The 13,094-nt window shown below is 45.5% G+C and overlaps 1 protein-coding gene across 1 annotated transcript; it reads right to left on the bottom strand.

The window, feature by feature from the left end:
* Nucleotides 1–434: 434 nt before the first annotated feature.
* enc3 (ectodermal-neural cortex 3) lies at nucleotides 435–12,315 on the bottom strand. The gene is made up of 4 exons (XM_053854084.1): nucleotides 12,117–12,315; nucleotides 9,714–10,747; nucleotides 8,892–9,651; nucleotides 435–1,338 (listed from the first exon to the last, which is right to left on the bottom strand). The coding sequence occupies exons 2-3, from the start codon at nucleotides 10,734–10,736 to the stop codon at nucleotides 8,905–8,907; spliced, it is 1,770 nt and encodes a 589-aa protein (XP_053710059.1). The 5' UTR covers nucleotides 10,737–10,747; nucleotides 12,117–12,315; the 3' UTR covers nucleotides 435–1,338; nucleotides 8,892–8,904.
* Between the last annotated feature and the right edge of the window lie 779 nt (nucleotides 12,316–13,094).

Below are 13,094 nucleotides of genomic sequence, written 5' to 3'. Positions count from 1 at the left end.
AAAACAACACCGTGTCAGATCTGCATAAGAACTGAAATAAAAGAACCACTGTCATCAGTCGAAGCTTAATGCCACGTTTTCTTAGCAGCCATCACTTAGCAGAGCACCACAAACGCTGCAGGCGTCACTTCTGGTGTTGGTAAACTGTCCAGTGCTCCAACAGCCCTCTTCTCATCCAGTGCCCGTCTGAGCAGGTGCCGCATCTGCCCATTATTGTTGGGCAGGGTTTACGGCACACACATGCCAATGGTTGTCCGTCATCACTCTGGCATGAATCCTGCAAACAGGTTCTCAGGAAACGGTTGGTAAATATTCAAACCAAACCCTTCCTGAGGCAGAGAGGGGACGTTACTCCGAGACGTTTCAGTAACAAACCCCCAAGTTCCTGTCACTCTGTAGACGACAGAGCAAATCATCAACCGAGAGTTGGACAATAATATTTATTTGATGAGTAGAAGTAACAGTCAGTCAGAAATAGCTTTTACAATCCAGCAACACAGACTTCTACACACTAGAAACAAAGAGAGAAGTGATTTGAGTAGTAATTCTGCTACAAAAAGGCTCGATTAGTCGCACTAGCTTTAAGATTTAGACCATCCTCAGTTCAAATTGTGCAAATCAAAAACTTCAGAAGACAAAGATCCTACACAAATAAGACTTCCGCTTGAGATGGTGAGTTAAGAAGAACGTGGCTACACAGTCCTGGGCATCGCTTGGTTCCTCCGCCCTGAATGTCAGTAATTTACAGCAAACACAATTAAGACACCACAAAATGGAAAATGTATAAAAGTGTACATCACAAAATCGTCCGTTCACAGAAACACGACTGTACAAAACCCTGAGACACAACAGTAAAGAGCTTAAAACAGAAAAATACCTTCTTTAGTCACAACTCGCGTCTGAAACATTGTGTTTTGGTTTGAGGAGGAAGAGATGCATTTAGCTCACCAAAATTGAGGGAAGCCCAAGTCCAAACTCCAAAAATACAGACAGGAAGATCATTTTTTTGTGCAGCAAATGATACACTTCCCAAATGTTTTCCCTCCTTCCACAAACCTTTGGCACACAGACGGTCCATTTCACTCCGACGGCGATGTCACTGCATGACACCTGACAGCAGAACCCCAACGCTTTTTTTAAGATTCATGGTGAGTAGAAGACTTCAGCTTATTGGCCTCGAGTGGGGGGAGCGTGAGCGGCGCGGCGACGAGTCCGGCTCTGAGGTCGCATGAGACAAGAATTACCGCAGCTTCTGTACATTGTAGTTGACAGTCTTGTATCTGGCACTGTTCCTCTTCATCTTCCTCATGATGTCACACTGCTGCTTTTCAGGCAGATCTACAGAGAGAGACAAGAAGGAGATTAACACAAAGGAGCCGTCACATGAGGAGTGGCCTGGACATCCTCAGCTAACAGGAATGTAGACTTCACACCAGCTTCTCCGTGACCACTTTACACAGAGCAGTGCTCAACATTCTGACTGAAAATAACGCAACTGATCAAACTTTCAAATATAAAAAAACAGCCTAAGTTTCTGTTCAGATATCAGTGAAGCATCACAAGGTAAAAACGCCTGACTTACAACAACAATTTTAGGAAATAAAAGACCATATTTTCACCCTCTACTGCTACATCTTCATGGCTCTCACTTAAAAAGATGAGAAAAAACGACAGTAACATGTATGTAAAAAGGTTATTGTAAAAGAACATGAGATGGAACAAATAAATCACTGTGGCACAGCATCATGCCTTCAGAAGTATGACATTTTTTTAAATGTTACACATGTAAATGATATCATACGAATCATTCACATAAATATAAGTCTGCATCTGTGCACATTTACAGACCATAATAGGAACTTTATATTGGTGGCAGTGCACCAAGTTAGGGGGGGAAAAGGTCGAGTCCGAGACCCCACTCGTGGGGGGAAAAAAAAAACTTGACCCCCTCCCCATTTAAAAAAATCCTGGAGTAAACCGTGACACTGTGAAATAAAACATTTTTATTTCGACATAGTATAGTCAGGATCTAAATGGGTCACCCAATAGTTACAAACCACCCGAAGAACACTTGGACCTCTTTTGTCAGATGCGTCTATTAAGCCTGCTGCTCACCTTGAACACCAAAACGTGGTGAATCCCATCTGTGTGGATAAAGCCACTCTGACTTTAGAAGGCTAAAACTAACTTTCTTGCGGCAACTTTCGATCCGGAGCAGCGCAGGCATTCACCCTCTTGAGAAACCTCTGGGCCTAATTATCATCCTCAACTGTTGTGATGAAATATCTGCGAACATTTTTACCTCTGATTTGCATATTTCTGAGTGTGAACACGGTGGTGAAGCGAGGAGTGACGACACTCTCTCGCAGCCTGCAGGGCTTGTTTGGAGAACTGGGGGACATCACAGACTACCAGCTGACAAAGCCGAGTAACACAACACACGGCTGCACTCATCTCCAAGTATCTGCCACTGGATTAAACACACTACTAAATCGGGACGGAACAGAGTTTCTACTCCGTTTATGTTTTCATAACTGCCTCCGCTGCTCATGTTAAACCAACAGCGAGAGTTTATTTGGGCTCCACACCGGCATGAAGTGAGATTTGCACGTCTACTTCCAGTGGCTTATGATGGACATCAAACAGGATTCTTCCATGAATAGAAAAATGGAATAAATCAAATTTAGAAAAGCTCTCCGACTGTGCCTCGCAGCCAAATTCAGATGGAACGAAAACAAAGAATCCCACTTTGAAGTTCCCCTTTTATTTTAATTATTTCCCACTTGAAGAATATTTCGCATGTATTTTAATGACTGTAGAGATTTCACTTTGGCGCTGCGAGGAAACACCAACAACCCGTCTCGCCTGGCGCCGCCACAGATGAATATTTCTATGTTTGATTTGCATGTTCTCTGCTTCCCTGTTCTTCTTCCCACAGTCCACTTTCAAACCACGAAGAATGAGGCTAAATAAGAGCTCAGTTTTGTTCGTTAAGCCATCAACTCTTTTTGCAATAAACTTATAATAAAGTGAACACTTGAATTCCACGTCTCGCTCATGGAAACCCAGTCGGCACCATCCGGACTCGACTCCATGGATGTGGAAGCATTAATATAGCTCCGAGAGCAAACATTACACACGTGGCCGCCGGAGTCGTGAGGCCGCCGCCGGGCTTCTGTGTGGCGGTCACATGTGCGAGTTTGATTTCCACAGACCACTTGGGTTAAGTCATGGTGGTGTTTTCTTTTCACGAGGGTGAAGGTGTCGGCCCTGTGATTATCCGGCCACCTGTCCAAGACGGTGGTCGGAAAATCCAGCTTTTATCACCACACAGGAAGCAGTCTGCTGCAAGGGAGGAGCTGGTCTAAATTTTAACTCTATAAATAAAGGTGTTGAATGTGTCTAAGGCTGCAACGATTAGTAGACGTCACCGATAACGTCGACAACGAAAATTCGTCGACGTCAAAATATGTGCCTCGATGCGTTGTGTTGGTGTAAACACACGCAGGATAGGCATCGAGAACTGGTTGTAATGCAGAAACAGTGAGAAAATGTCATGAAGGCATGTTAACTTCTGTTCCTTTTATTGGTTCCTGACTGAGGCCTGACTCCAAGTGGGCACCGTCGCTACGTGCCCAAGGCTCTGCGTCACCACCTCCGACACAGTCACGGAGGAGTGTGGCTTCATTTTGTTTGGGAAGATAACGCGTCTTAAGGATGAGCAAACCCCTTCCACACCATGGTAGAAGGATGAAAGAGTGTTCCGTGAACTCACAGCTAGCATGTCGGTTAGCACAGAGCTAACTTGTTGTAAGTTGTAGATGTAGCGAAGTGTCCTCGGTCTCTGTCCTCCTCCTAATAATAACCAGAACTGAACTAGGGAGCTACGCTGAACACATCGTTTTAGATTAGTATTCAAATAAGACCTTTGGATGTGTATGTTGATCAGACATTTTATATGAGATACATATGGGAATACTGATGATTTTAAACTCTTCTCCAGGACCAATAAAGACCTCCGTTTTAAAGAACTGAAGCTCTCTGTCAACTGTTTCATGCTTCACATGGTTAATACATGTACCTGGATTATGTGTCATTATTTTAATATACTATAACGTTTAATAATGCATGGTGTCTGACTATCACAGTGAGATGATTTAATTCAAAATAGGCCCAAACAAAGGTAAAAAATTATGTATAGATTAGTCGACAACGAAAATAGTGGTTAGTTGCAGCACTAAAAGTGTCCAATAGTAGCTTTATCCCTTTCCCTCAAAAGATGACAATGATGACAATAGATGACAATAAAGTGATGACAAAGCCGACCTCCAAGTCAGCGCCACTTTGAGCCCTGTCACTTTGTTGCAGCAGATTGGTAACATAATCTGTTTAAAGCTGCTGCGTGTTAATCTCATCACATACTATGTTTGAATCCATCAATCACTTTGAAGTGACCAAAACACAATGACATTCATTTCCATGTTATGAGCTCCATTGTGGGACACATCTGCGTCCACCTCGGCTCCAATTACCGCGGCTGACTAAAGCCCCGTGCTCTTCCTTAATCCGCCCGCGCCGCCTGCTAATGACCCACTGGAATTCCACCGTATTGACCGGCTGGCCAATCACGGCCGAGTCATCTGCATGAGTTTGCATTGTTTTTTGGGGCGATGAGTACACGACGTCTGAGGTACAATGAGAGGGCGACTGCACCGCATGGACGTCCTGTGGAACAAAAGCCTCCTCTGTGAGTGAGCACGAGCCACTTCAGCACCACTTCAACATGATGTAATGTAGAATAATACGCCGGCAGTCGGCCCAGCTGCCTCCCTGAAGCGGCCGCTCTTCACTGTACGACAGCTCCTCTCCCTCTAGACATGTAATCAAATTAGTCTGGCCCATTATTCAGCCATTTTCAGCAGCTCTTCCCGGTCCTCCTTTTGGTGACTGGCCGATGGAAGAGCCCAATAAAAACCCCATTAGGATTATGCAAATGGCAGCAGCCGTGCCAAATGTGGCGGATTGATTACTCATGGGACCTTGTGAGGACACGTGCTACCTCTAACTGTGCGTCCGGGGGAAAGTGTGTTGTCCACAGATGCCAAAATAAAAGGCTCTTTCAGACCAGTTCCTGGTGGCCCTCACAGCCAGACATTAATAAAACATTAGTATTGAGTGACTCGGGCCTCTGCGCTCCTCCTCCCTGATCCCAAGGCAACCTTTCCATTTGACAGCAGCTGTCTGGGGACAGAGAGACCCCGTGAGGACGCCCTCCGACCCCTCCAGGTGTAGCCTATCACACTCAGCCATGCCTACCTTGTGCACCCCTCATTTCTACTGCGCCTCAGACGCGATGATGAGGAGGGAGGAGCCGAGGGAACAAAAGGGTTCATCAGTTAAAGCAGTGATTTTGGGGAGGAACGGCTTGACCCAACGTGTTGCGCTTTACAGCGCTAAGAGGGCGGAATGATATGGACATAATAGATATCTCCATACGAGAATGGGTTTGGTGAAAACAATTTTATTTAACTATTTAAAGTTGTTTTTTAATAAATCTACACATAACATAAAAGGATGTAGAAAGTCAGATCTTTGCCATTGGCTGGCATCAGCTGTCAAACATGAGCAAGGGCTCAGCTTTACGTATGATTTTGCAACATGGTGAACGTTAACATATCTTGATATTGATAAGATAAAGGTATAGATATAGGCCCAAGCCATTTTAACTCCATAAACAAATGAAAACAAAGGACCACGGTGACACTTAGAGCTTGACTTTAGCTGGGAATTCAACTCATTGACCAAATAGTTGAATCCTATTCTCACTGCAGCCTCCATTCACATCTGCTGCAGTCTGTAAAGGTTTTATTCTTCATCCATAGCTAGCAAGAGAGTCACTGCTTACCACTACATTATCATGGACAAAGGCTACGCTGAAAAAATGGAAATAGTTGTGTTACCGTTTCAAGTGTTTGACAGCTAAACGGAGGCTTAACAGTAGAAAATAGCCTTTAAAAAGAGTTATTATTCACAGTTCTTCAAATGGAGGTATGATGGGACACTTTCACAGTAAAACGGCTGCCTTTGAAAATGCTTATGCCATCAACAACTTCAGCTACGTGTGTCAGTCAGGGATGTCAGAAAAGATTTGAAAAAAGAAACAAAAAACATTTGTCTGGAGGTTTCACTCTCTTCAAATGTTGTTTTAAAGATGTTTTAAATGAAATGTAAATAAAAACGTCTATGTTCTACATTTACATTTTTTTTCGCATTTTATTTCGCATTTGTTGTTGTTTAATTGTTAATATTTTTCTTTTGTATCACAATTGTGAAGAAACATAATAGCAGGAAACGCAATATTTCCGGTCTTACTTATAGCTAGTATTCAGGCACAGTTAAAACGGAGAAAACAACAAGAGACATGAACGATCCGGCTGAAACAAAACAATTGTAAACTAATAGGAATGCAGGCCACGCCTCCACTCTTCCAGAATTAGCGTTAAGATGTCTGTCTTTTTAAAGGACGAGCAATTCCAGCTATGTGCCGGGAAGTGCGCTCCACTATTAGTGTCATCAAGCGTGTGCGCAGAACTGGCGGTTTCACAACTGCACACAACCGGAGTGAATACTTGAACAGCTGACTGGCGCTTTCCAGCAGGATCGTAAACATAAAAGCAACTCGCACACACAATTATTTTTCACTCTGACCTCGGCCTGAAAGTTGACAGCCACTGGAGCAAAGTATTTTTAGGGAGACGACAGTCTCGCCTGCCAAGGCTTCTCCTGCTCCGACTGCACTTCTGTTTGTGTGTCTGTCAGCTTTGACGCTTCTCCTCCTTCAGCGAGAGAAAGTGGCACATTTGCTCAACATGTGAGTCTTTTGGAAATGTGAGCTTTTTCCACCGCCGCTGTAATTAAACTTGAAGGCAGTCGCTGCACTAAGTGAGCGCATTCATTCGGATACGGAGCCTTGATCTTTCCTAGCCAGCCTGTCTGTCTCCAGCGCTGCCCCAAAAAAGCGAGGCTACCATGGAGACAGTGGTCCACGGCTGCGGCCTAGCAATGCTAAGCCCCCGGTTACAGCATACGGAGCTGTTTACTGTAGACACATGTCACACAGAAGCGCTCAGCTTCTCGCTTACTTCCGCTCGAGATTCACTTTCACAGCTCATGGCAACATTAAAAAATAGTTTGGGGCCTCGGCCGACACAGAATGTTGGTCCTCACAAGAATCAGGAAGTTAATCTGTCTGGCGAATGAATAACAAAAAGTGTATATACAGGAAGTGACTAATAAAGGCACCTGTGGGCCATGAAGGACCAGTCATTGGTGCGATTGTTCTGGAAGGATGCTGAACGTCCAACTACATCCTTGGTCATGGTCTCGAGTTCATTGGGCTCTACAACATTACCCTCTTCTGCCGATAATACAGTAGACATCACGTCATTTAGAGCACTGGCATGTGTACTACCAAGTCCGTCACCAACTCGCCAGCAGATGCCCAGAAACTGTTGGACAGACCTACAACAACAACCAAAGTAATGATGCTTGCACACAGTCGTACATGTCTACACCCTTGTTCACATGTTAAAGTGACTCATCTGCTCGGGCTTATTTTACATTTCTGGAGACAGAGTCTTCTCAGCATTAGACTAGTGATGATGCCTTTGGTGTTTCCAGGATTATGTTCTCATCCAGTTCCCAGTTAAAGATTCATTATCACAACTTCAATCCCATTCTTAAATAACCCGTAAAAGCTACATTTAAAGCCACAAAATTAACACTACAGAGCACCAAAGAACAAATGAGTCACTTTGACATGTGAATAAGGGTGTAGTCATCGAAAGCTGAGTCAGGTATCATGCGTTTCCCGTCCGTGCGCTAACCTGAAATGAAACTTGATACTCCATGACTGAGCGAGGAGCTACATAAACTGCTGCTTATCCATAGTTGATAGTTTCCACTTGGAAAAAGTAGGAGAAGGTCAGCTCTGATCGAACGGCAATAGAAGCAGGTATACCTTTCTGTCCGAAAGTGACATTCGCTTGTAAAAGACAAACCAATGACAAAACTCCTGCAGACAGGTTTTCCACTCATGCCGATGCCTTTTTCACTACTGCACTTTGCATCTTTTTCAGTAACACTTTCATCATGCATTTCAAGGGTATGACGTAATGTTTATACTCAAGTTGTTTTACAGCGTTTCCCCTCAGCTAATTTTAAACGAATTACCTCGCCTGCGGGCCACAAGGTTACCGAGGTAGGATTGCTGTTGACCTTTCACCCTGGACATTAAACATCTGATCCGCTGCCCTCGGGCAGGGGGCGCTGGCCCGGCAACCTCTTGCTTTAAAAAAAAAAAAAGGATGTGAACGCTTTCTGAATGAACATCAACATCACTTTTCTTCCCGTTTTCATTTCATTTTTAAAAACTCTGATTCAATATTTCTTCGTTATTGAATGAGAGCCACTCGGTTTCTCAGGCAGCTATGTTTCCAAAAGCATCCCTCTTGGTGATTTACTATCTTCCTGGAGTTGGTCAGTCAGCAGCGCACATGCGTGACCCAGGTGGGACAAGTCCGGACCTAGTCCCGGCCTCTCCCACGAGCCCCAGTCACTGACAGCCATCCTGCGCTCTGTAATTACGGCCTCTGCTGACATTCCGACGGCTCCCTAAAGCAGGACGGCTGTGTGTTTGTTTAACACGCAGCCATCGCAGCACCTAGGTAATGTGTAACTGTAACTAGTGGCAACGTGGAAAACAGAGATCGGTTTTTAACTGGCCATGTCCGGATATAACCGGAGCTTAACTCCAGTGGTTTACAACTGGGTGAGGGTCCTTTGTGAAGGAAGGATGGATACAACTCAGACAGACAAAGACAGATACTCACCAGAGGGCGCCCTCTAGGCAGAGAGGTACTTCCATGTGCTGACAAAGGCCGTGGGGATGAGGGAGTATGGCACGCTGGTCACGCTGTCCCAGGAATCCGATGATGGGTCATAGCAGTCCAGTGTCTTACACCTCTGCGCCCCAAAGTAGCCACCAACTACATACAGTCTGTTTCCTGATGCCACCGCGTGGCAGCTGATCCTCTTTGCCGTCACGTCGCCGAACTTGGACCACTGATACGTTTCACTGTTGAACCTGTAGGCGGAGCTGGCTGAGAATTCTGTGTCGCCCCCTATCACGACCACATTGTTGCCGACTACCGCGGCCGCTGTGTAGCGCCACAGCTGTGGACACGCTGCAGGTACTGACCAGCGGTTCTGGCAAGGGTCAAAGCACTGGACTTTGGGGTACTTGTCTCTGTTCACACTGGTTCCACCAAAGGCGAAGAGTTTGTTTTTGGCTCCCACGACAGCTGCGTTGCTCACTCCTTCTCTGAGGGGAGCAACTAGGGTCCATTTATTGGTCTGGGGGTCGTACTGCTCCACTTGCTTGAGGGACACAGACGGGGACGCTGGGAAGGACCCTGCTAAAGAGGTGTGTCCTCCGACGACGTACAGCATGTGGTCCAGCTCTGCAGAACCGTGTCCGAATCGGGCCACTAACATGGGCGCCGCTTTGGACCACTCGTCGTGTAACGTGTCGTAGACCCAGACATCTTTAGAGGCGCCGTTCTCTGAGCCTCGACCACCAGTCACGTAAACCTGAAGGAGACAAACATTTCCTAAGCCACAATAGTTCCAGACAGAGATCCCAGCTGACTTACCTTGCAGCCGATGGCACAGGCGCTACATTCCTTCCGCGGACTGGGGATGTCTGTTTTGGGGATGATCTCTTTGGTGTTGTTGTCGATCATATAGATTTTGTCACACATGAACGTCTGCCCGCCCAGCAGCAGCAGGGCTTGGCTGACCTTCCTCGGCCTCGCGCAAAACCCGGTAACAATGCCGTCGTTCTGCAGGATCCTCATCTTACAGCTCACAGCGTCCTCCACAATCTCCCGCCCCACCTTGTGGCACATGACCAGCTCCTCAGAAGCAACGTTCTTCAGCAGGTACGTCTCAGGGAGCAGCGCCAGGCGGACACATCGTAACAGCTCCGGCAGCTCGCCGTGTCGCTGCTCCATGTCCGCCTTGACCCAGTCGATGACAGCCTCATACACCAGACTCTCGTCCTCTACCTCCAGCTCCTCACTGAGAATCAGCTCCTGAACTTTGTCTTTGGGAAGGTTCAGGAAGTCCTCTGTTCTGTACAGTGTGGCAAAGTTAGCTAAACACATCCGCCACGACAGCTCATACAGCCTCTGACACTGGTGAGCGTCAGATAGCAACATCATCCCCAAACAGTTGGACTGATGAAGGTTCTTTTCCAAAAACTCTGAGGCAGCATCTCGAATGTCGTGGAATTGAAGCATGTCGCCAGCCTCAAGTAGCGACTCTGCGTTCTCCTCGTTGATGATGACTCTGGCTGAGTAGGCATAGTCCAGCAGAAGCTCCAGAACCTCAGGGTGGAGCGAGTCGTGAAAGTTGACCTCGGCGTCGCGACTCTCCCTCAGACCTCCATTGAACATGGCCTCAAAATATCGACTACAAGAGGCCAGGACCGCCCGGTGGCAGGGGAAGGCCCGGTTCCCAGCCTTCAACACCACATCTGTGAAGACTTTGCGTTTCCGCAGCAGGTTCAGCTGCGTCAACAGGCTGTCGGCGTGAGACGTCTTGTGGAAGAGGTGAATATTCATGGAGCCAGAGCTTGTGCGCGACTTTCGGTTTTCGTGGTTGCTGACGGACATCTTGACTCGCCCTGGAAGGAAGAAGAAACCTGTGAGGAGTAGGTTCTAGTTTGCTGTTCCTCATCCAGCCCAAGGTTGAGGGACAAGCATCAGAAGGAGAAGATAACTTTTCAGACCTACATTCCATTTCTGACGCCATCAGCTCAAACAACTTGGACAACCCAAAACAGCCAGTTGTAGCTGGAGAATTTATGAGTGTCTTTCAGCAGGAACAAGACAGTAAACACTCCTCCTTACTCAAGATCAAACACAGGGAAGTTTGCTGACGACATGCAAAAGGGCTGTTTGTAACTCTCATTACCGGATTCTGGATTTCAGCATAAATGAAGACTTCAGACTTTGCAGAGATGAAAGGGAGTCCGATAAGGAGCACACCGATATTGCCACAATAAATCACCCGTGAGTGTCAGCGTGTCTTTCCACAGCAAACGAACGGCACCAACTGCAAGCGTCTGTAATTTCTGACAAGCGAGGAAAGCAACACCTGGGTGTCGGCCTGCTTGACATCTAGGAGCCCCTATAAACATTGCAGGGCAGTGAGTCACCACCAGCAGCCAATAAATCTGTGCCAGCCTTTTCTTGTCTGCTCTCACATGAGAAGGTGCCAAAGGTTGAAGCTTCCACGGACACCACAGACCCAGTCCTGCTGGCTGGAATTATGCAACAACCGAGCAACACATGATGCCAACCCAAATGTTCTGATGGTCTGTGTCAACCATGCTCGACTTTAAAAACTCCCCACAGCTCTGATCTGTGGCTTTCAATACTATGATTCGCCACGGTGAAGAGGAGAAGTATTTTTGACACGCAGGATGAACAGTTAAATCTTTTTAACTTTTGTAGTATTGCTCTGTATTTGTGTCAATGAGAACAGCAGAATATTTGTTGGTAGAATTACAATCGCCAAATATAGCAAAAAAAGTTTAAAAAGCAATTATAAACAATAAATAAATGAATAAATAAATACAAAAAAGTAGGATGAAACGTAGTTATCATGTCACTGTAGTGTCTTTGTTGTTTATTTAGTATAGCTAACTTATCAATAGCAAACAATGCATGCAGGTGCAGTTTAATTATACATTATACTTTAAAATAAATACAGCACAACCACGAAAAAGCATGATTTGCGCAAGGAATAGCCGCACGAGTTGTAGAACTCGACCCCCCAGGGAATAGAAGTTTAAATCAGCCATAGGTCGGTCGGACAGAGACTTCCGTTGGGGGAAGTCGGCGTGAAATTCAATTGGGTTTGCGACGTAAATTTCAAACTTTATACAACACGCGATACACAAGTGAAAGAACGTTCGACAGGGATTTAACACGACGAAGCCGCAGACATCGACCCCCTTTTTCCTTCAAGGATCGGAATCTGTGTCTTACCTTTAAAAGGAACAACGCTAATCCGGATTCTTCAGCTTCAACTTGTCCAGCAGTTTAAAAGTTAAACTCCCCGCGATCCACTCCACAAGTTGGCAATCGTACAGAGTCCGGTTGTGCTGGAATGCGTTCGGGCCATTTGTGTCGGGTTTAGTGTTGGGATCCTCTCAAAAGCGAGGAACGGAGGAGAAAGTTTGCTCGGCTGAAGCCACGCAGTCTGCAAGCGCGAGGACAGGGGCGCCTCAGTAGTTGCCTCACTTGACTCCTCCCACAGACCCCACCTCCGCGCTCTGGCCCCTCCCCCTTCAGCTACTACACAACACTGATTTACTTTACACTGAAGGTTATTGTTTTTAACTAAAACGTAGTTGAGTTTATTTTTATGTTTTATGTAATTATAAGTCACATGATATCACATATGTTCATGTTAGTGGATGTTTGAAGACATGCTCCTTGAGTTGATGACGGCGGTGCCTCAGCACACACATTTGTGAAAATTAAATTTCATCAATTATAGCATTGTTCATTAAACTGAAAAGTAGTATTAGTCGAAGATTATGTCAATCCCACATCAAATTTACAACAACTCTTTCAGCTCAACTTGATCTGGGGATCGAAAAGGAGTTTTCATAATTCCTGCCCCACCCACCGGCTCACCCTTTTTTTGATGGTTCCACACAGATTGTCATAGTTCTGTGTTTCTTTATGAAGTCCTTTTTGATTTTCATGGTGCCGTTAGTAAACTAGTGAAGATTGTTAGATACAATACGACCACTATTACTGATCACTTTAAGAACAAGAGTGAATCAGAATGCACTCTTGTTTGAGTACAAATGTGTTAAAGATTTAAATAGTCAGTGATTCAGTGCAACATCAACATTTTGTAGTTGGAGCTAAATTAAAAGAAATTGTAAATCTACATTCACAGAAAAGACTCAGATAGAGAATGTGTCCTTTATATTGAAAAAGAAGATGGACGGA

Source organism: Synchiropus splendidus, chromosome 1 (genome assembly GCF_027744825.2).
Source record: "Synchiropus splendidus isolate RoL2022-P1 chromosome 1, RoL_Sspl_1.0, whole genome shotgun sequence".
In the NCBI taxonomy this organism is placed as follows: domain Eukaryota; kingdom Metazoa; phylum Chordata; class Actinopteri; order Syngnathiformes; family Callionymidae; genus Synchiropus; species Synchiropus splendidus.
The sequence above is the reverse complement of the archived record's forward strand: the minus strand, read 5'-3'. Positions and strand labels throughout refer to the sequence as shown.